General features: G+C 38.7%; 1 protein-coding gene across 3 annotated transcripts in view; it reads left to right on the top strand.

Annotated features, from left to right (window-relative positions):
• Positions 1-7,353: 7,353 nt before the first annotated feature.
• HtrA2 (HTRA2-related serine protease) overlaps positions 7,354-20,662 on the top strand; it is a 53,359-nt gene continuing 40,050 nt past the window's right edge. For 2 of the 3 annotated variants that reach the window (XM_075378931.1, XM_075378923.1), the window contains exon 1: positions 7,354-7,929. In XM_075378931.1, the coding sequence (XP_075235046.1) occupies positions 7,535-7,929 (395 nt within the window). In that variant the 5' untranslated portion in view covers positions 7,354-7,534. The remainder of the gene's footprint in view (positions 7,930-20,662) is intronic. The other variant, XM_075378917.1, reaches the window with a different exon arrangement.

The raw sequence follows: 20,662 nt of genomic DNA, 5'->3' as shown, positions 1-20,662 counted from the left end.
GGACTTAGCAGCAGAAGCTGGCTCAGCGTGGGATCGCTCGGCGAGAACCGCCTCGGCGGCGCCAGCGAAGGACGACCGACGCCGACCCGACAATGCGGGGCTCTGGGAGCCACCACTACAACACTGTAGTGGGGACCAAACTGCCGCTGAGGAAAACTTCTGGTCTCTATTCACGAGCAGAGGTTTGTGTTGTATAAAGTCTTTTTGAGTGAAATTTTTGAGCTGGTGGTCGAGTGGACCTTCCCAAATTTCACAATATTGCTGTCTGACAACTGTTACAACGGTTTTGCGGCTTTATTATTTAGACGATTCATCTCCATTTCACGGGGATTCTGAGTGTTTTACCACACGATTTGTTCGAGCATCCGCCCCATCGCGGCGAAAAGAATGGCAACGACTTCCAGTCGCAAATCCCTGTTTCGAGCAAAGAGGCCTTTACCCTTAGTCCTGCTCGCGTTCTTTAGAGCAGAGGCCGTAATCAGTAACTGTGTGTTGATCTTAGATTTCATACATTTGATCCAGTAGCGGCGAAGAGTTGCAAAGAGTGAAAGGAAAATACAAAAGGTGCCCAATGGCTCGCTGCGAGTGGTCGTCATGCTTGTGCCCAATATCTCTGTATAGAAAAAAGTGACCATTTTGTTGGTATACTGTTAGGTCAGGAAATCTCCGACCATGGCCGATTTTAAAGATAGGTAAGAAGGCTAGCCGGAGCTTTTTCCTTCGACCTCTTCGAACACTGGTTCTGACAATGATGGTTTGGAAGTGGATGTAGACGTGACCACCCGGGAGAGTATGAACGCACTGATTGAAGAGTTTTCACAATCCGGGGCAGGTCTTGCAGCTCTGCCCCGTTGGTCCATGATGTTTTGGAGGAACTAGATGACTTGTTTTCCTATCTAGCAAAACCCCAAGTGTACCAATGCAGTTACCAAGCGGAGATTATTGCCTCGTCCAGAATTCTTCCGAGCGGTTTTCACAGCTCTCGTTGAGGGCTTTGAAAATCTTACCTCAAAGCCTAAGGAAGTAACTGCAGCTCATAAACCGGACCCGGCCCCAATGCAGCCGCGTAGGTATGCTGAGGTGGTTATGGGCGCACGTGCAGCCAGCCAGTCGAAGAAATCTGAGGTTGCATTTGCCAGCAGGGCGGAGGGCTTGACTGTGTCCAGCAGGCTGCTGAAGAAAGACCTTCAAGTTGACCTTGGTATGACCGGAAGAGTCTTAAAATCAAAAACATTAAAGAGACCAGCAAGAGATTAGTTGTAGTAGCGAATGATACAGAGACCATTCAGGGAAGCAGAGATCCCACTGCGGTTAAGCGATTGAATGTAAAATAGACCCGAAGAGAACGCGTAGGTCCCGCATTATAGACTATGATATTGACCGTAGCCTTACCAACGAGGATGTCTTGTCCCTCATTAGGGCGCAGAACACTGATTTGGATGAAGCCGCCTTCCGGCGGAACTGCAGGCTGATCTTTTGAAGTGGGCTTTTTTTCTTTCAAAATTTTACGTTTGCAGGAAGACTGTTTATTGATTTAGGATCCTGCCGAGTAAAAGAGTACGTGGATGTCCTAAGATGTTTCAAGTACTGCAGATATGGTCACAGGGCTAAATTTTGTAAGTTTGCCTTGGGGTGTGCCCATTGTGGTGAGGAGGGCATAAGCATGATGATTGTTCACACACGTCCGAGACTCTCGCCTGTGCTAACTGTAAGCGATTGCACAAGAATCATGTGCAACCAGTTGTTACTAAGGAGTGTGGATGTTACGTAAGGGCCGTTGCGCTGTACTTTAATTTCTTATATGGTTAGGTTTGGTTAACTAAATGCCCAGGGTGCTTATGTAGTCCAAGTTGAGTTAGGTGAGGTTGTAGCGAGACGGAGCCTCGATGTTCTCCATCACATTTCCACAGCTGGAAAAGGTTTTGTGTAGGGCATACCTGTATGTCTGCTATTCTGAGCAGGAAGTCGCTAGATAGTGTCTTTATAGAGCAGGTTTCTGACGCACATCACGTTGTGGTTAGACTTGCCATTCGCGGACAGAAACTTACAGTTGTTAGTTCATATTTTCATTACAGGAAGCCCACTGAGGAACATCTAGCAAGATGGGATAAAATTCTTCGTATGTGGGTAATGGTCCAATCCTCATTGGTGTCGATGTTAATGCGAAGTCGCTTTTCTGGCACAGTGGGATCAGTGATCATGGCGGTGGCTTAATTGATAGTTTAATCGCGCAGCATAATTTTATTGTTGCAGATCAGTTGGCCACCTACGTTGGTATGATTAACAAGGAAAGCGCCTTTTCAGGTACAAATATTGATATTACGATTGGTAGAGACGTCCCTGGCAGGATCCTTGACTGGTCTGTGGTCGATCACTGTTCTAGCGATCGTGGGTTGATACTTTTTGAAAGAGCAGATGAGATGCGCGATAGCCATGAGGGACACTTTCAGTTTACCGGGAGCGCTTCCTGCATGGGAAGGCGGACTGACTGAAATTCTCCTCTTTGTTGGAGTCCAGAATGGAGATTTTTTCTCGAGACCTTGACGGCCTGCCAGTAGATATCCTTAATGTCTATTAGATGTAAGAAGTGAAAAATTCACTTCTGCAGTGGTGGCGGCGGCTGAAGCCGCCATTCTGAGAGGCACTGGCCGGGTACGTATATCTGGTTGGTGGTCTCGGAATCTGACAGCAATGAAACAGTCTGTGAATCCACCCAGGAGGGCTGCGCAACCAGAGGGTGATCCCGATCGGCGTGCAGCCCTAATTGCAGATTATCGCAGAAGGAGGGCTAGGTACTTTCATAGCATTAGGTCCTCCAAGCGTAATTCCTGGCGTCCCTTCGTTCACGAGCAAGGGAATAGAGACCCTTCGGACGTTTTTTATAAAGCCCTTGGACATAAGCTCAGGAAAGACGTCTTCTTGTCAACTTTGTCGACTCGCGAGGGGGTTGTAATTGATAAGGACCATATACTTAACATTTTGTGAATGATATGCTTCCGAATGACACTATAGTTGGTGAGGTTTCATAATACCGGCGTGTCAGGTGGGAAGGAGCAATTTTCGAGACCAACTTAAAATTCTCTGAGACCACTGAGGCGGAGGTGCGTCAAGTGATGTAGTATAGCACAGCACGAGCCCCCCGGATATGATTGTATCACAGTGGAGCTCCTCGTCCGAGCGCTTCCAGTCGTTCTTGGTCCTCTAACTAGAATATATAATAGCTTGCTCTTCACCGGTCACTTTCCGGCGTGTTGGAAGCGTGGAGCATGGTGTTGTTGTTCAAAGGTGGCGACAAAGATCCTACTGTTAGTTCCTCTTACCGTCTACTAACGCTCTTGCCTGCGATTACCAAGGTTTTTGAGAAGGTCCTATATTTGCGTATTAATGTTAGATTGGCCACTGATCATTTGCTAATGGATAACCAGTATGGTTTCCGAACGGACAAGAGCACTGAAGATGCCAAACTAAAGGTGATGGATATAGCTTCAAAAAAAGTGTTATAGTCATGATACCAAAGAAAGCAGGGGCAGATAAATGTGAAGAATACAAAACAATTAGTTTAACTAGTCATGCATCAAAAATCTTAACTAGAATTCTATACAGAAGAATTGAGAGGAGAGCGGAAGAAGTGTTAGGAGAAGACCAATTTGGTTTCAGGAAAAGTATAGGGACAAGGGAAGCAATTTTAGGCCTCAGATTAATAGTAGAAGGAAGATTAAAGAAAAACAAACCAACATACTTGGCGTTTATAGACCTAGAAAAGGCATTCGATAACGTAGACTGGAATAAAATGTTCAGCATTTTAAAAAAATTAGGGTTCAAATACAGAGATAGAAGAACATTTGCTGACATGTACAGGAACCAAACAGCAACAGTAATAATCGAAGAACATAAGAAAGAAGCCGTAATAAGAAAGGGAGTCCGACAAGGATGTTCCCTATCCCCGTTACTTTTTAATCTTTACATGGAACTAGCAGTTAATGATGTTAAAGAACAATTTAGATTCGGAGTAACAGTACAAGGTGAAAAGATAAAGATGCTACGATTTGCTGATGATATAGTAATTCTAGCCGAGAGTAAAAAGGATTTAGAAGAAACAATGAATGGCATAGATGAATTCGTACGCAAGAACTATCGCATGAAAATAAACAAATTACAAAACAGAAGTAATGAAATGTATTAGAAATAACAAAGATGGACCAATGAATGTGAAAATAGGAGGAGAAAAGATTATGGAGGTAGAAGAATTTTGTTATTTGGGAAGTAGAATTACTAAAGATGGACGAAGCAGGAGCGATATAAAATGCCGAATAGCACAAGCGAAACGAGCCTTCAGTCAGAAATATAATTTGTTAACATCAAAAATTAATTTAAAAGTCAGGAAAAAATTTTTGAAAGTGTATGTTTGGAGTGTCGCTTTATATGGAAGTGAAACTTGGACAATCGAAGTATCTGAGAAGAAAAGATTAGAAGCTTTTGAAATGTGGTGCTATAGGAGAATGTTAAAAATCAGATGGGTGGATAAAGTGACAAATGAAGAGGTATTGCGGCAAATAGATGAAGAAAGAAGCATTTGGAAAAATATAGTTAAAAGAAGAGACAGACTTATAGGCCACATATTAAGGCATCCTGGAATAGTCGCTTTGATATTGGAAGAACAGGTAGAAGGAAAAAATTGTGTAGGCAGGCCACATTTGGAATATGTAAAACAAATTGTTAGGGATGTAGGATGTAGGGGGTATACTGAAATGAAACGACTAGCACTAGATAGGGAATCTTGGACAGCTGCATCAAACCAGTCAAATGACTGAAAACAAAAAAAAAGTCTTAACCTTAAAAGACAGTATGCTATCTCTGTCTCTTTCTAACGCATGATTGTTTCCATTAGCTCTGTCCTTTTTATTCGGGCAGCGTAGCCAAATCGTTAAATAGGAGGTGGGAATATACACTCATTACAATTTTTAGTTCTGTGCACGCTATCCGAGAGAGTGACAATGCATGTGGAAATCGTGATGTACTACATTAGCCTTTAATAGCAGTGTAGATATTTCACTGTTTGGTGATGTGTCATTCAAAACATGACATTAAATTAGTAGACGATCGCAACTGCACACTTTAGTTGCGAGCGTATACATAGATTGCAAGTGGCAACAGTGCGCTCCTAAGAGCTATACTGTCATTTAAGGATGAGACACGCTATACACTTATCGATGAAAATTGGGACTTTAAGAGTCCCGGTAAAAGAATGCCCGGGTACAGAAAACTCGAAACAGTCCCGGGTAAACCGGAATGGATGGTCATCCTAGTCACACTGCTAATAAAATGCTGGATGTATTTTTTTTCCTTTGGGGTATTTAAAAAGTGTATTTTTTAAAATCAATCTTCATACACTTGACAAATTGTATGCTAATACTGAAAGTGAGATTTCAAACATTATTGAGTAAACATTACGAAAAGTGGCTACAAATGTTATGAAACGTGTACGAAGCTGCTTCGCGATCATTTAAATCATTTTGAACAACTGTAATAAAGTTCTTAAAGATAATTTGAATATTGTTGTACAGATATTTTATTAACATAATACTTTTTGTAATAAATTCACGTCATCAAACAAAAGGGTGCGTCCTTTTTGAAAAACCTGTATAATAGTTCTGAAAAGCTTTCTTCTAATACAAATCTCTTCTTACGTAACCAATGAACATTAAACTTAGAAATTTAAATTTATTAATAATTTTAATAGTCACTCTTGGTCTTCTGAGAAATTTGATGGTGTACTTTTTCGATAAACGCCCGCCACCAAAAATAAGATATTTTTTTTAATCAATACAATAATAACACACCTATAATTATTAGGTAAAATTAAGTAGGATAAGTGATGGTAAAATTATAAATACATAAAAGATACTTCTCAATACAATATTTATTATTAATCATATAAAATACAATATAATGAAGATGTAGGATAAAATTGGAATAATTATTAAACACTTTCTGATGTGTGTGTATTTCACTGATATGTTGCAGTATTAATTTAAATAAATCTTTGTTCCTATGTCTGTAGCACCATAAGAATTCAGAAATATAAGAGAATCCATTAGTTGTCTTGAGGTACCCTTTTCTTTGTTGTTACGTTATTTGGAACATGTCCATAAAGTTTTTATATTTTGTGTGTGTGCTCCGGTCTCGGGATTCACGAAATTCTCCGAATGATTTACTGTTAGTTGTTTGAAAGTTATAGCCATCTAATTTGGGAATATCTTCATAAGATTTCCACTTGTCGGATATAATTAAAAAACCTTCTACAATGCAAGTCTTAATAATATCAAGCAAAATATCTTTTTTACGATCCCGTACAGCATAATCTTGTCTCTGTATATACCTCTGAAAATCCATTGATTCAGCAGAACTCTTTCTCGATTATACTTTCGCTTGGAAAAAGTGGATTCATCTATTTCGGCAGTCATGCCCTCTCCTCCTTTTATTTATGGGTCTTTTAACAAATTATCAGCGCAAACTTCACGCAAGTAATTCTTCCAGATAGTTATACTCTCAGTTTCCATTTGCAGTTCTTTCAAACAAAATTTCGTAGCTGTATACTCATTAACCCAACAATAAATAAGCAATATTACTTTTTCCAAAGACAAGTGAATATCTTCTAGCCATGTATCTTTTAAAAAGGGATTTCCTGACAGCAGCTTCATTTATTACACACTCATCGAATCCTGATCGCATTAAATTGTAATTTCATATTATGTTTTTTTTTGCAAACTCTTGTATCATGCAAAACATTCTTTGCTTGCAAAAACTCAACTGCCTTTTCTTTACTACCAATAATTCGAACAAGTGTTCGAAAAAGTTTGTGGCTCCATAACTGCTGAATCTGCCAAAAACAGAAAAATGTATGTTATATATCAAACAGAAAAATTATGTTTTTTGCACATCTAAGTACACAACGTTAGTTTTATACATACCTAAGCAAAGGTTTGGTACTGGACTCATTTGTAAGAAAAAAATAACCCAATAGCTTCCGTAATTAGTTAATTCTTATACAGCGCCACTGAAACGCTACAGGATATAAGAAAATAAATAACTAAAATTGTAAATATAGTTTAACTAAACATAACCTACACTCGTTAAGTGTAGGTTATGATTACATTTATAATTTTATTTATTACAAATTTATAATTCTATTACAAACATAATTATCAACAGACAAAAATAAACAAATGCCATCAGCTGATAAGAAACTGACCTCATCCTCCTTGACTTTTATCATTTTACAATCATTTCTCCTGCTTAATTTTACCTAATAATTATAGTATGCTATTTTGTATAGATTAAAAAAAAAAATATTTTTTGTGGTGGCCATTTTCCGAAAAAGTACTAATTTGGTTTTGACTTCTTTATTATAAAATTACTATAATATTATAAAAGTGATTGATTAGAAATGTCTAGTTCCAACAATTTAAAAATATAGGTAAACGAAAGAAATACTTAAGAATATCATGTGACAGCTTAGGTTTCGTACACGAACATGGCGTTTTTAAAATTTTGTTCGGAAGTGTTTCGGGATCTAAATAAATTATTAAAATTTAATTCATCGGCGTTAAAAGATTTTGATAAGTTTAGTACTCTTCAATTTATAAACTTTGATTTCAAAGAAAAACGATATCGCAACTCTTCGCATCGACGATGTTATAATGAACAAAATTTGGTATATTTAGGGTTAGGTTTAGTGTGTTTCTCTGTGACTGTTGTTAATTTAAAGAGATTCAAGCAAAATTTGCTACCTTCTGTTCATGCGTCAGTTCCAGTGGATATAACGGATATTTTAGTAAGTGGAAATAGAAAAAAGTATAATTTTATTGCTGATGTTGTTGAGAAGACCGCTGCATCCGTTGTTTATATCGCGATAGTAGACAACAGAAGGTGAGATGATATATTTGAAACATTTTTCTGTTAATACAGTCTGAAATTTTTAGAGAATTTTTTTAGGTCTTTTGATTTTAGTTCTTTAAAGTTTTATTGACCTCTGTTTAAAACATAGTTACAGGAAAATAAAAATATTGTTTATTATTAGCAACGGATTGTACGTAATATAAATGAAAATAAAAGTAGCTGATGTGCTTAAGTTCTTCTGCAGACTGCTGATGCAGTAAGATTTAATTACCTAGCCATAGTAATTAATAATTTTATTTTGTTGCATTTACTGTTTCAATAAATATTTAGATTTTTACTTGATGATTTATAAGTAATTCTAATAGTTCAATCAAAGAAATAGATATTGCTAATTTTCTCATACATCAGAAAATAAGGTTGCATATAAATAAATTTTTTATTTTGATGAGTATCCATTAAATTATATAGATCACATCAGGAATGGTTAGGTATGCTACAACAGATTAGGAAAAAAAGAACTGTCATTGTATTTTCGGGTTCAGTGTGAGTAACCATGCAAAAAAATTGATCTGAAAAGCTTTACAAAGTACACAATTATAAAATAAAAAATTATGTTTGGTTAAAGTAAATATTAATAATTCAGATTATAAACATATAAATTAATGCTAAAGTAAATACATAAAGATTTTAAAATAAAATACGTCATAATTCAGAATGCATTTATGAAAATTATTTGAGCACATATTTTATTTATACCTTTAAAAGAGATGCAGAAAATTCAGAGTTTAAAAATATTAATATTGTTTCTGTAAAAAAAAATCTTTTAGTTTTATTTCAACTAAATTGGTGGTAAGATCTTTTAAATGGTTCATTCATTTATAAATAATGGAAGCAAAGTAGACTAAGGGCCTTCAACCAAACACTGTTAAAGTTTCTAAAAACTTAGAAATCTCAGTTGTCAGGTTTGATTGATATTTTTTTAAACTATGATGTTCATGATCAAGATCTTTGTTAAACTTGGTTAAATCAGGATAGTATTATCCATTCCTAACATAGTTAAGTGATCACTTTCTCTTCTATTCTGTTTAATGACATTACTAATGCAGTCACTTAATTTTTTCAAGTTCACCTAAAAGCAAACTAAACCTTATGTGTTTGAAATTTTTTCTAGGTGTATAGCACTTATGTTTTACGGTTTAAAAATTTGTACATTATTGTTTTCAGAAATCAAGACGTACATTTATAAATTAACTGGTTTAATTTATAAATGTCTTATATATATAACCTTGTAAATGTACGTCTTGATTTCTGAAAACAATAATGTACAAATTTTTAAACCGTAAAACATAAGTGCTATACACCTAGAAAAAATTTCAAACACATAATGTTTAACCAGTTTACAACTTCCTAAAAAATCTTTGATTAGAATTTTAAAAATAAAAATATGTGTAGAAAACTTGAATGTTAAGAATTGAAACAATTAAGCTATTCTAATTAGTATACATTTTCCATTTTTTTTATAAATTAAAAAAAAAAATTTGGTAAGCATTATTGCATGTATTGACACTTGTGAAGTGTTAATACACTTTACAATTGTAAAGTGTTAAAATAAACACTTAATAAATGTTAATTAGCGTTTTAATTTGTTAAAGTGCCAAAAATTATTATTTACTCACTTTCAAAATACATGGAAGCTTCTTCATTGAATTTTAACAGTTATAATGGGGCTGGTTTTAATGTCAACTACCTTAAAATGGTTAGGTCCTTATCATTTAGTTTGTAGTTGAGTAATCATTAACTACTAAAAAAAAACAAAGTTAACTACTTTGATTATTTAATAATTGAAATTACTTCTGTCAAATTAAGTGTGTAATTTCATATTCCTCAGTTATTTGAGGGCTTGGCTTTTGTGTACTTTGTGAAAATTTGCATGTTATAGTTTTAATATTTTTATACTTGTGCTCTGTTTATAAGAGGTGATTTGCAAAATCTGATTCTGTTGTGGGTAGCCACTATTTCTTTTTGTCTGTATTATCTGCTTCTAAACTTTTATTTTTCTAGTGTAGTACTTAGTGCAATCATTGCAGTTTAATTTGTTAATAACTGCGACAGTACGTTTCGCTAGTTTGATGCATTATCTTAATGTTGTTTGTTGGCTGTTTTGTTTTGATTTGATTTTAATTTTTAAATATCCTGAGAGCAACAGAATACACAGAAAACTTATCCGTATTACTAAAAGTATGATACAGAAAACCAGTTCTGACAGCTACGTTCATATACAAATACTGCGAAATTCATCCTCTCCATACTCTGTCATACCTAACAATAATTCTTATAACGATATTACATAAACAGATTATATTAATAGAAAGTACTTAATTAAAATCAGTATATTCTATAATTAAAGTCTAATCCTACACCAAAATATCAAATAAAACAGTAAGTATTATCATTTGCATAATTAATAACATTCATTACAATAACCTTAATCACTTAAATGAATATAAATGAATTTGGAGTTCTAGTTCATGTGTAGTACTGAAAAAAGATTCCAACATGAAGGTCACAAACGAGTTATCAGTAAAATTAAATGAATATAAATGACAATTAATAACTGCATTTAAAAAAAAATCAAACCTTAATTTTCAAAGGTCTTCTGTTTTTTCTTGATCAACTTTCATCATTATCATTACCCCAGTTAACAACATATTTTGTAAGCTCAAAATTCAGTCTAAGTTCTTTTCATCTAAAATCTATTTTGGCTTCATAGGATAGTTTTTCTGTACTTTATGTCATCTTTCTGCCATTCAGTGGTTATTTCTTTGTTAATTTTCCTGTCAATAATTTGAAGGTATTGATTTTTAACTCCACCTGTCCTTTTATTTATCCTTCAGGATCTGGAGGATTTTATATTAAAATTGCGCAATTATGATGACATGTATAAAATGAATAAGAAAAATAATAAAAGTTAAAAATACGAAGAAATGTTTATGATCGAATTATTATTATTATAACTTCACAAATTCATTGTTAGTCTCATAAGATGAAAATATTCAATATTTTTCTCTTGTAAATGGAGAAGTAAGAATCAGTAACCTTAATAAATACTACAGAAAATTTACATTTAATTATTTAGAAAACAAATATCATTGCTATTGATAATTTTCAAATCACCTGCATACCAAAGGAAAAACCTAACATTAAGGTTTGTTTTTTTATTTTCCCACAAAAAAAAAAAAACAAAAAAAAACGCAGTTTTTCATCTGTTGTAGAAACGGCGGTAGAATTAAAAAAAGAACACAAAATTTTCAAGAAAAGAAATATAAAAAAATAATAAATCAAAGGGGAGTGTAAAAAGATTCTACCTTATTAAAAAGAATAAGTAATTGTATGAGTGTACTAAAATTCTGACAATAATCGAACACCTTTTAATAATTTAAACAATTTACTAATTTCAGTCATTTCGTAACCTAGAATTTGCGTTAGTTTGAATTTTTACAGCAGTGTGCAGCGTAGTATGTATAGTGAATAAAAATGTAATATAAACCATTACACGGCAGTATTGAAGAAGACAATGTTACATTATCAGCAGTAATGGAAAATCTATGCATAACTTTATTTTTTAACTCCGGGTAAAAAATAAAGTAAATATTGCTTCAGAGGATGAGATGAATGATAATTTTTGTAGCGTGTGAAAATGCCGTGCCTGATCGGAATTCGAACCCGGGCCCTTTTTCCGTCTAAGGGGCCTTCCCACCTACCGGCAGTAAGTCCGGCATGGCAGGTCGGCCTCCCGGTTAGATCTTTTCTTGCGCCTGCTTCAAATTCCCAGAGGTTAACCGAGCCCTACTATGTTGTTCCCGGGCTCCCTCCCCTTAGGAACCGGGAGAAAGGTAACCGGGGCCGACTCTATGCCGTTCCCGGGTCTCACCCGGCGGCCGGGTCTCGGTCCTGCTTTTTCCTGGCCTATAACTCCCCAGGACTCTCCGACCAATCATTGGAACCGGCACACCTCAACATCCAGCCCTCATTTCAACCCTTAGGGCTATCCGCCCAGCCCTAATCTAATGACCCCTTCTTCGGCCTTCTGCATCATTGGCTCGTAGGACAGATGTTAAAAATACATTTCACGCTCTCCAGTTGTCGTCGGAAGTTATAATATGCTCTGCCAAACTCTCCGGTTACACTCCATCCAAAGCCGATTTTGTTCATCCCATTCCGCACACAAGAACAACGTGTGTTCTACTGTGTCCTCCCCGCTGCAATACATACAACAGGGAGAACTCCGCTTACATGTTGTTTAAAGGTAATGTTCAAAGGAACCATGACCAGTGAGTGTCTGCGTAATGTAAAAGTTAACCTCACCAGTCGTCCTTCTCATCCATGCATCCAAATCTGGAACCAACCTTCTACTCCTTACAGAACAGCTGCCTGTCCTCCACCTTTCACTTCAAATGTCCCAGATTCTAGCCTTAGCTTCTTACTTTCTCCTGTTTAGCCTCCGGGAATCACCGTTCGGGTTGTTACTTCAGAGGATGAATGAGGATGATAGTATGATTGTATATGAAGTGTAGTGTTGTACAGTCTCAGTTTGACCATTCCTGAGATGTGTGGTTAATTGAAACCCAATCACCAAAGAAAACTGGTATCCACGATCTAGAATTCAAATCCGTAAAAAAATAACTGACTTTACTAGGACTTGAACTCTGGAACTCTCGGCTTCCAAATCAGTTGATTTGGGAAGACGCGTTCACCACTAGACCAAGCCGGTGGGTTCTAGCCTCAGCTTCTGCCTTGTCCATTCCTTCATACCTAAGTGTGCGTTCCTGAACCTGTAAATCCACAGGAAGTACTGATGCAATGACACATGCGGAATTGTAAGAAATGGTTCTATAGCTGGATATGACTCCTAGAAGTATTCGCCTATGTACGCTTTGTAATCTATTCAGATCCCTCCTGACTCTAACCGCAGCATATAACAGGGTCGATATGACAGCAAACATTGGTTTGTCTGGCATTTCTCCCACCACCACCCCCCATTCGGTCGCTCTAAAGCATAAGACCGATTGCCCGTGCCACAAACGGCTACTTTGCCTCAAATCGGTTTAGCAACCAACAACTTAATTAGCTCCTAGAGCTTACCTAACTGCGTGAGCGGAATAAGCGTAGTGGCCTACACCATTCGCTTGCGTGTCCTACCGCTCAATTGTCACATATTACTAAAATGGGTAGGCGCACCCCGTCTACATACTAAAATATATGACATGTCAATAAATTAAAATTTATACCGTCAAGGACAGGACTTTGCTGTCACGCCTAGATCGCTGAATGCCAGAAAGTACCCGTCCATCATATTATAGCGCTTGGAGCTGTATTTCAGCGATGTCCAGCCATTTCTCGAGGGTAGCTTCCTACAGCAAGCGGCAGGAGTCTTATATCTCTTAAACTACGAATGCCGGTTGAACAAAGCAATGGCATCAAGGAGCTCCCACACGGCCCGACAATGTGGCTCACGCCAGATTGACTCTCTGCCTATAAGTGGTCAATTTTCTCCTTGATCTCTAGGTTTCAGGATGGCCTGAGTTCTGGCTCCCCAAGAGCTGGGCAGTCGAACATCATGTGTTCGTTCAACTGAACCTATCTTCAGACGCACAGCTCATCAGCTGCCAGGCGGAACTGAAACAAATATTGGTTCAAATTCGCGTGGTTGGAGAGCACTTGGGTTCCCGTTGCCCTTAAAAACGAACTAGAGGCGTACCATCCCTCCAAATTCTGTATAAATTTATACAAGGATCTACACTTAGTCGTGGCGTGCCATTCTTGCTGCCATGCTTCCATCGCGAAGCTGTAAAGCCTCCTCCGCAGGCGGGAGTTGGGCAACTGTTCGAAATTTAGAACCGGTGTTTTGCGATCACTGTTCCGCTCTGGTACAAGCCCAGATCGAAACCGCATTCCAAATACCTCGGCCTCCCTGCCTCATCGCAATATCCATATGGCCGCCCGAACTTTCACCACTAAATCGATTAGGAGAGCCTTTCTAATGCGGTGGTAGCCTCGTAGGAGGATGTTTTAAACACACCAGTGCATACGATTAAGGCTCTGCGCTGGGCACTCCTTAAATTTTGAATAAGTGCTCGATTTATTTTCAATCCATGCGCCCAAAGAGACGCAGTGTAAGAGGAGCATAAGTGACTTTCGAAGACACTTTAGTACACCATATACAAATGAACAGCCCGTAATCCTTCCGAGCAATCCTCCTAAGCTTGTGCATCACAGAGACGGCGTCCGCTGCTACTTGCCTAATGTGGTTGCTAAAACAGCAACTTCTCATCAAACAAAATACCTAAGTACTTATGCACTTTAACTCGGCTAATTATACAGTCTTTATGCTTAATATGGGGGTTACGACTGTACGATAATTTGTCTTTACCCTTGAGAAGCGTACACTTCGTTTTGGCTGCAGAAATCTTTAAATTTTGCATCTCCATCCAGCCCTGTGAGGGTCTTCTAGTTGTGGTCGTGAATTACCACGAACTAACAGGAGACAGTCATCGGCGAAAGCCTGGGCTGTGACACCCCTTCTGGAAATGTCAGTCCCAGAAGTCCGCTGAATACCAGCAACTTCCAAAGTAAGGGACCGAGAACGGAACCCTGCGGGCTTCCCGTGGTGATGTATTTTTCCACAATTAGTTGCGCAACCTTAAACAGAGCCGTACGGTTAGACAAATAGTCACGTATTACGGCCTGCAAGGCTACAGGAACATTGCTCCGTTCCAACTCGTAGAGGACAGAACTCCAACACAAGGAAGGAAATGCTGCTTCCATGTCTATAAAAATTGAAAAAATATATTTACAGTCGGCGCTTTCCACCTCGGCAAGTGCATTTAAGATGCAATCCTCGGTGCCAACCCCCTTTCGTGAAGCCATACTGGCTTCGATTTAGAAAACAGTTCACCTCAATGTTTTCCCAGAGCTGTTTCACAACCAGCCTTTCAAGAAACTTACCAATTACCGGCAAGAGACTGATAGATCGATAACTGCTGACCTCACTCGAATCCTTTCCTGAGTTTAAGAGCACCCTCACCAAAGCTAACTTCCAACAAGTCGGAAGCAAACCCTGAGAACAGCCTGCCAAGCGGCTCTGTTTTGACAGGCAAGCAGATGATAGAATATATCCGGGTCATGACCGTAGACTTTGATGCTCGCGGAGCTCTCCCAATCCAGTAGGAGGAAGACACCACCTTGTGACGTTATCGTTCGCTACACCACCCCCTCCGTTCCGAGCCCTGAGGGGCTTTACCGAAGGTCGTCTTTAGACCCTCTAACTGATTACATCTCGCTATCATCGCAGAGCTCTCTGTGTTGTAGCCAGCAAATTTAGGGCCTTCAATTTTCAGCTCTTCTGCAGATTTGGACTAAATCTGACTAAATTTACAAGCGTGATCTGTATTTATATCCATATATTTGATATTCAGTTTAAATTGAAGCGGTTGCCCATCCACTCTAAAATCTATTGGATTTATTATTCTCCGTCCCGTAAGCGTCGTATATACACATTTTTTGTGGCGACAGCTCCAGTCCGTTCTCTTGCATCCAGTCATAAATAATCTCTAAGGCTGAAATCTCCGTCGCTTCAAGTTTTGCCTCCGTTCGTAAGCGTTACTTCCGGCTTCGTAACCGCTGTAGGTTCTGTCGCAATTCAGCGATTTTATCCGCCCACCAATATACCTGTTTTTTTGCTCTGTTATCCTTTAGAAGTTGTGAGATTTCTCATATAATTAAATCTTGAAGAACCTCAGGCGTTAAACTGCTTCCCATCTCGATCTTATTAGCGACATTAGCAACGACTGTCACGATCTTTCCATGCTTAATACGTTGTGGCCTCTGTCTTCCTACTGTACTAAACGAGTTGTCACTTCCAGCAGTGTAGCTTGGTTATCGCTCGCGGTCTCTTCAGTAAGGACTCTCTATCTGCACCTGTTTTGATCACATCTTCCATCTAAGATAGTGAGGTCCAATACCGATGTATGAGCCCTGGCCTCATATGTCGGGATGTTGTTATTCAAACAATAGAGAGCAGTAGCTTGCATAAGTTCGGTTAGCATTTCACTCCTGCGATTAGTGTAATTACTACTAGCTATCACGGCTTTACAATTAAGATCGCCTACTAATTTCATTTTTTTGGAGGTCTAACTTTTATATCTTGTAGTCGTCCAATGTAGTTCTCGTACTCCAGATCACAATTGGTGCTGATGTACGTCCCAATCAGCACAGTACTCGTCAACTCAGCAGCAATCATCCCGCGCCTTCTGTGGAACAATTGTCAACCCAGTCTGTCGCTTATGTTTAACATGGCTACATCTCCTGACACGTCGGCACACATGTCGCTCTCTCTCCCACTAAATCACGGGAAAGTATACTTCGGTTGGTATTTGCTAAGAGGAGCGTAAATATTGCCAACGGATCCACACATTGTGCCTCCGGTGCGGTGATCATCTTTTCCACCGTCCAAACAGTTTGGACTCCCTGCACTTCCTGATATGTTCTTCTCCGCCACAGTTGTAGCGTAAGTCTAGTCTATTGGGTCCACGAGACTGAGCTTCTGTGTCCAGAGCCCCAGCATCTGTAACACCGGTCGTTGTCTTCTCTTATATAAGCCCGACAATGAACCCACCCGATCCTTATTCTGTCCTTAACCAACTTGTTAGCTGCCCTATTTGAAGTCACGTTTCGAGTATCTCCATGCGCCTGTCTGAAATATGTTATTCAGAATTGTTCATGCTTGCCGACAACGTTTACTATGGCCTCGTTCACCTCTTGTTCAGTGGTGTCCCTTATGTGGACCACCACCCGTTTACCTCCACGAGATCACAAATCGACTTGGAGATCTGCTGCTTTGTCGCAAAGGGTGGTGGTAAATTGTTCAGCCTTTTCCGCACCTGAAGTTCCTCGTTACTTCCCTTTCTCAGCGAAAACACCTCTCCGGCTTCTTCCCTCGAAACCGCGGACTTCATAGTCTTGAGCAGATCCGCGTACGGTCTACCCTGAGCTCTGACAACAACACGACTGTCTTCGACCGGAGATGTCGCTCTCCTGGCCGATGCGGACCTCGGCCTTGACCTGCCACGCACCTCGACAGGGACAACGACAGATACCGGCTCTGCGTTCTTCATAAAGAGATACACCAGAATCTTCCTCACTAGTACGCCAAACGCACCTCCTGGCAACAAAAATACTGAGTTCGGGAACTTCGCAAGACGCGCCTCACTGCCTTCAAAATCTTGTTCAGTGCCTCACGATCATCATCAACCGTATTATAATAAATCTTGAATTTACTCTTCTGTAGTGTATCAATTTCATCGTCCATTAGTAACGAGACATCACGTACAACGTCTCCCGGTCTAAACTTTGTTGTTGGGTATTTGTCTCCATCAGCCCTCTGCCTGCTGGCTAATTCGATGAAATGACAGGTATCCTTACTCACTTCTGTCTTGCCCTTCACTGCAATAAGAGTTTAGAATTTCCGCTCAGTTGGCCACCTGAGCGGAAGATGGTCCAACAGCCTAGCATCTGACAGTTCACCCGCTAAGACCCCACTGATGTCTGGCTCTTTGCATGGTTCAGTTTGCGTAGCCTTTGCTATAAGTTCCAACGGCGAGAAACACTCAGTTAAAAGCTTCAGCCCCTTATATATTTCATCTAGCTCCTTCTCATGCTGTATTACAAACTGGCCAACCCCGGGCCTATGTTTTGTTTCAATGCTAACAGCGTTAATCCCAGCTAATTTGTTAGTTCCTTTAGCCCCACAGCTGTGATTCTTTCCTCCTCCAAGGAAGACACCTGAAGAACTCTCTTCTTGCCTTTCATATCAGTGACTCTTCTCTGTAGCACGTCAATAATAGCACCTAGTGAAACTCCAGTAGACGGGATAATCAGGGATCCTGAAATCTCCAAAATGCTTTGTTCTATTGACTTTACCTTTCGTTTTATATATTGGTGTACCATCTTTGTTTAACACATTATTAGATTTTAATTTATGTACCCCAAAATTTTCCTTAACTTTCCTGTATGTTCCGTCTATTTTACCAATGTTCATTTCTCTTTCCACTTTTGAACACTTTCCTGTTTATAGCATTTCTTAATTGTCGGTATTTCCTTTTACTTTCTTCATCACTAGCATTCTTATATTTTCTACGTTCATCCATCAGCTGCAATATATCGTCTGAAACCCAAGGTTTTCTACTAGTTCTCTTTGTTCCGCCTAAGTTAGCTTCTGCTGATTTAATAATTTCCTTTTTAACATTCTCCCATTCTTCTTCTACATTTTCTACCTTATCTTTTTTACTCAGACCTCTTGCGATGCCCTCCTCAAAAATCTTCTTTACCTCCTCTTCCACAAGCTTCTCTAAATTCCACCGATTCATCTGACACCTTTTCTTCAGGTTTTTAAACCCTAATCTACATTTCATTATCACCAAATTATGGTCGCTATCAATGTCTGCTCCAGGGTAAGTTTTGCAGTCAACGAGTTGATTTCTAAATCTTTGCTTAACCATGATATAATCTATCTGATACCTTGCAGTATCGCCTGGCTTTTTCCAAGTGTATATTCTTCTATTATGATTTTTAAATTGGGTGTTGGCAATTACTAAATTATACTTCGTGCAAAACTCTGTAAGTCGGTCCCCTCTTTCATTCCTTTTGCCCAGCCCGTATTCACCCACTATATTTCCTTCCTTGCCTTTTCCAATGCTTGCATTCCAATCTCCAACTATTATTAAATTTTCATTGACATGTTAGCTCACCATTTATTTTTCGTTCATATCTGGCCTGAATTTCCAAAAAAAATATTTGGCCCATCTCTTTGCCTACCTAGGATTCACACCAGACAGTAGCTCATTGAGGATGATAGTGAGGCTTCTCATTAATCACTCCAGGGTTCACTGTACCACAAATCAACAATTTCCCAAATAAACAATGTAAACAAACCTATTTAAAAGATATTTGTTAAAAGTGTACCTCATCACTAAAAATGGGTTTCTTCTAAAAATTGCTGTTCACTTCTTAGTTTTTAGCATCCAGTTGATAAATTTTCAGCTCTTCAAATAGAATGTTGACTTAAATTCTTGCATCAGTTGAATTCTGTAGAGGCATTCAGATGACAGGTGTTTAAGAGTTTGCTGTTTGGTACAACCAGTTGTTGTGAACCACACTGAATCGATTTCCTTGGACTTACATTGACACTTTCTCCTACAGTGATTCCTTAGTTACTTTAATGTCTTTGATTAAGTTTATTTACTTTAGTCTCTGAATAGTTGACTGATTTAGTGAACTTTGCGTTTAAAAATGTCATGTATGATGGTAATTCAATTATTATCTGCAATGTAGTTATAAATTTTATTACAATACAAATAGGAAACTTCCATGTACATCATTTTTCAACATAATCCCCTTGCATTTCAACGCACTTGGTCCGTCGTTGCACAAGCTTCCTGATGCCCTCATAGAAGGTTTTCAGTTGAGCTGCAAGCCAGTAATGCACAGCTTCTTTCACCGTTTTGTCTGAGGTAAATCGATAGCCCCTTAATGCCTCTTTGAGTGAACCAAACAAGTGGTAGTCAGAAGGAGCAAGATTAGGACTATATGGAGGATGAGCCAGTACTTCAAAATTGAATTTCTGTAGCGTTTCAGAAGTGTGGTCAGCAGTATGTGGACGGGCATTGTCATGCAACAACACAATACCTTTTGACAGCAGTCCTTGGCGTTTGCTTGCGTTTGCGTACTGTTTATTGTTGTGCCCCTTTCCTCATAATATTCCAGTGCCTGGGCCTTGTGAGTCCCAAAAAACCGTAAGCATCAGCTTTCCTGCGGATGGTTGGATCTTGAGAACTTTTTTTTGCAGGGCAAATTTGGATGTTTCCATTCCATACTTTGCCGTTTACACTCCGGTTCATAATGATGGTCCATGTTTCGTCACCAGTGATGATTCTGTCTAAGAAGATGTCCTGTTCGTTACCATAGCGATCCAAATGTTTTTGGCAGATGTCCAATTGTATTTGCTTATGCAACTGTGTGATTTGTTATGGGACTTATGGGACCCATCTTGCACAGACTTTTTGAAACCCAAGTCTGTTATGGATGATTTCGTAGGCAGAATCGTGACTAATTTGCAGAAAATGTGCCACTTCATCAATAATTACTCGTCTGTCTAAGAAAACCATGTCATGTGCATGCTCAATATTTTCCTCATTTGTGGGCAGTAAATGGTCGTCAGACTCCTTCGTCGTGCCTAATACTTGTGCGACCATTTTTTAATTTTTGAATCCATTCGTAGACACTCTGTTGCGGCAACAGACTGTTCCTGTACTGTAACGAAAGTCTTCGATGAATTTCAGCCCCTGATACACCATCCGACCACAAAAAACAGATCACTGAACATTGCTCTTCTTTGGTGCAAACAGAAATCAGAGCAGTCGTGGTTAACAGCAAGGCAGCGATATTGGAACTAACCTAGCAGCATCAAACCTGCATAGACATAACAACAATTAAACCATGCATGTGTCAACTATGCAACACAACAGTACTACCAACATAAACAAAAATATACCTAAATTGCAGATAATTGATGTACCTTCGTACTTTGTGAACTACTTTCCATGTAACCTCCAATTTGCAAAACTTGTATTGCATTTTCTCAATAACACTGTGTAGTTTTTTGGATAATTAAACATGGAGTATCACACAACCTTAACATAAACAGATG

This window comes from Lycorma delicatula, chromosome 1 (assembly GCF_047948215.1).
Source record: "Lycorma delicatula isolate Av1 chromosome 1, ASM4794821v1, whole genome shotgun sequence".
NCBI classification, from domain to species: Eukaryota; Metazoa; Arthropoda; class Insecta; order Hemiptera; family Fulgoridae; genus Lycorma; species Lycorma delicatula.
Note: the sequence above shows the minus strand (reverse complement) of the source record. Positions and strands in the feature narration are given on the sequence as shown.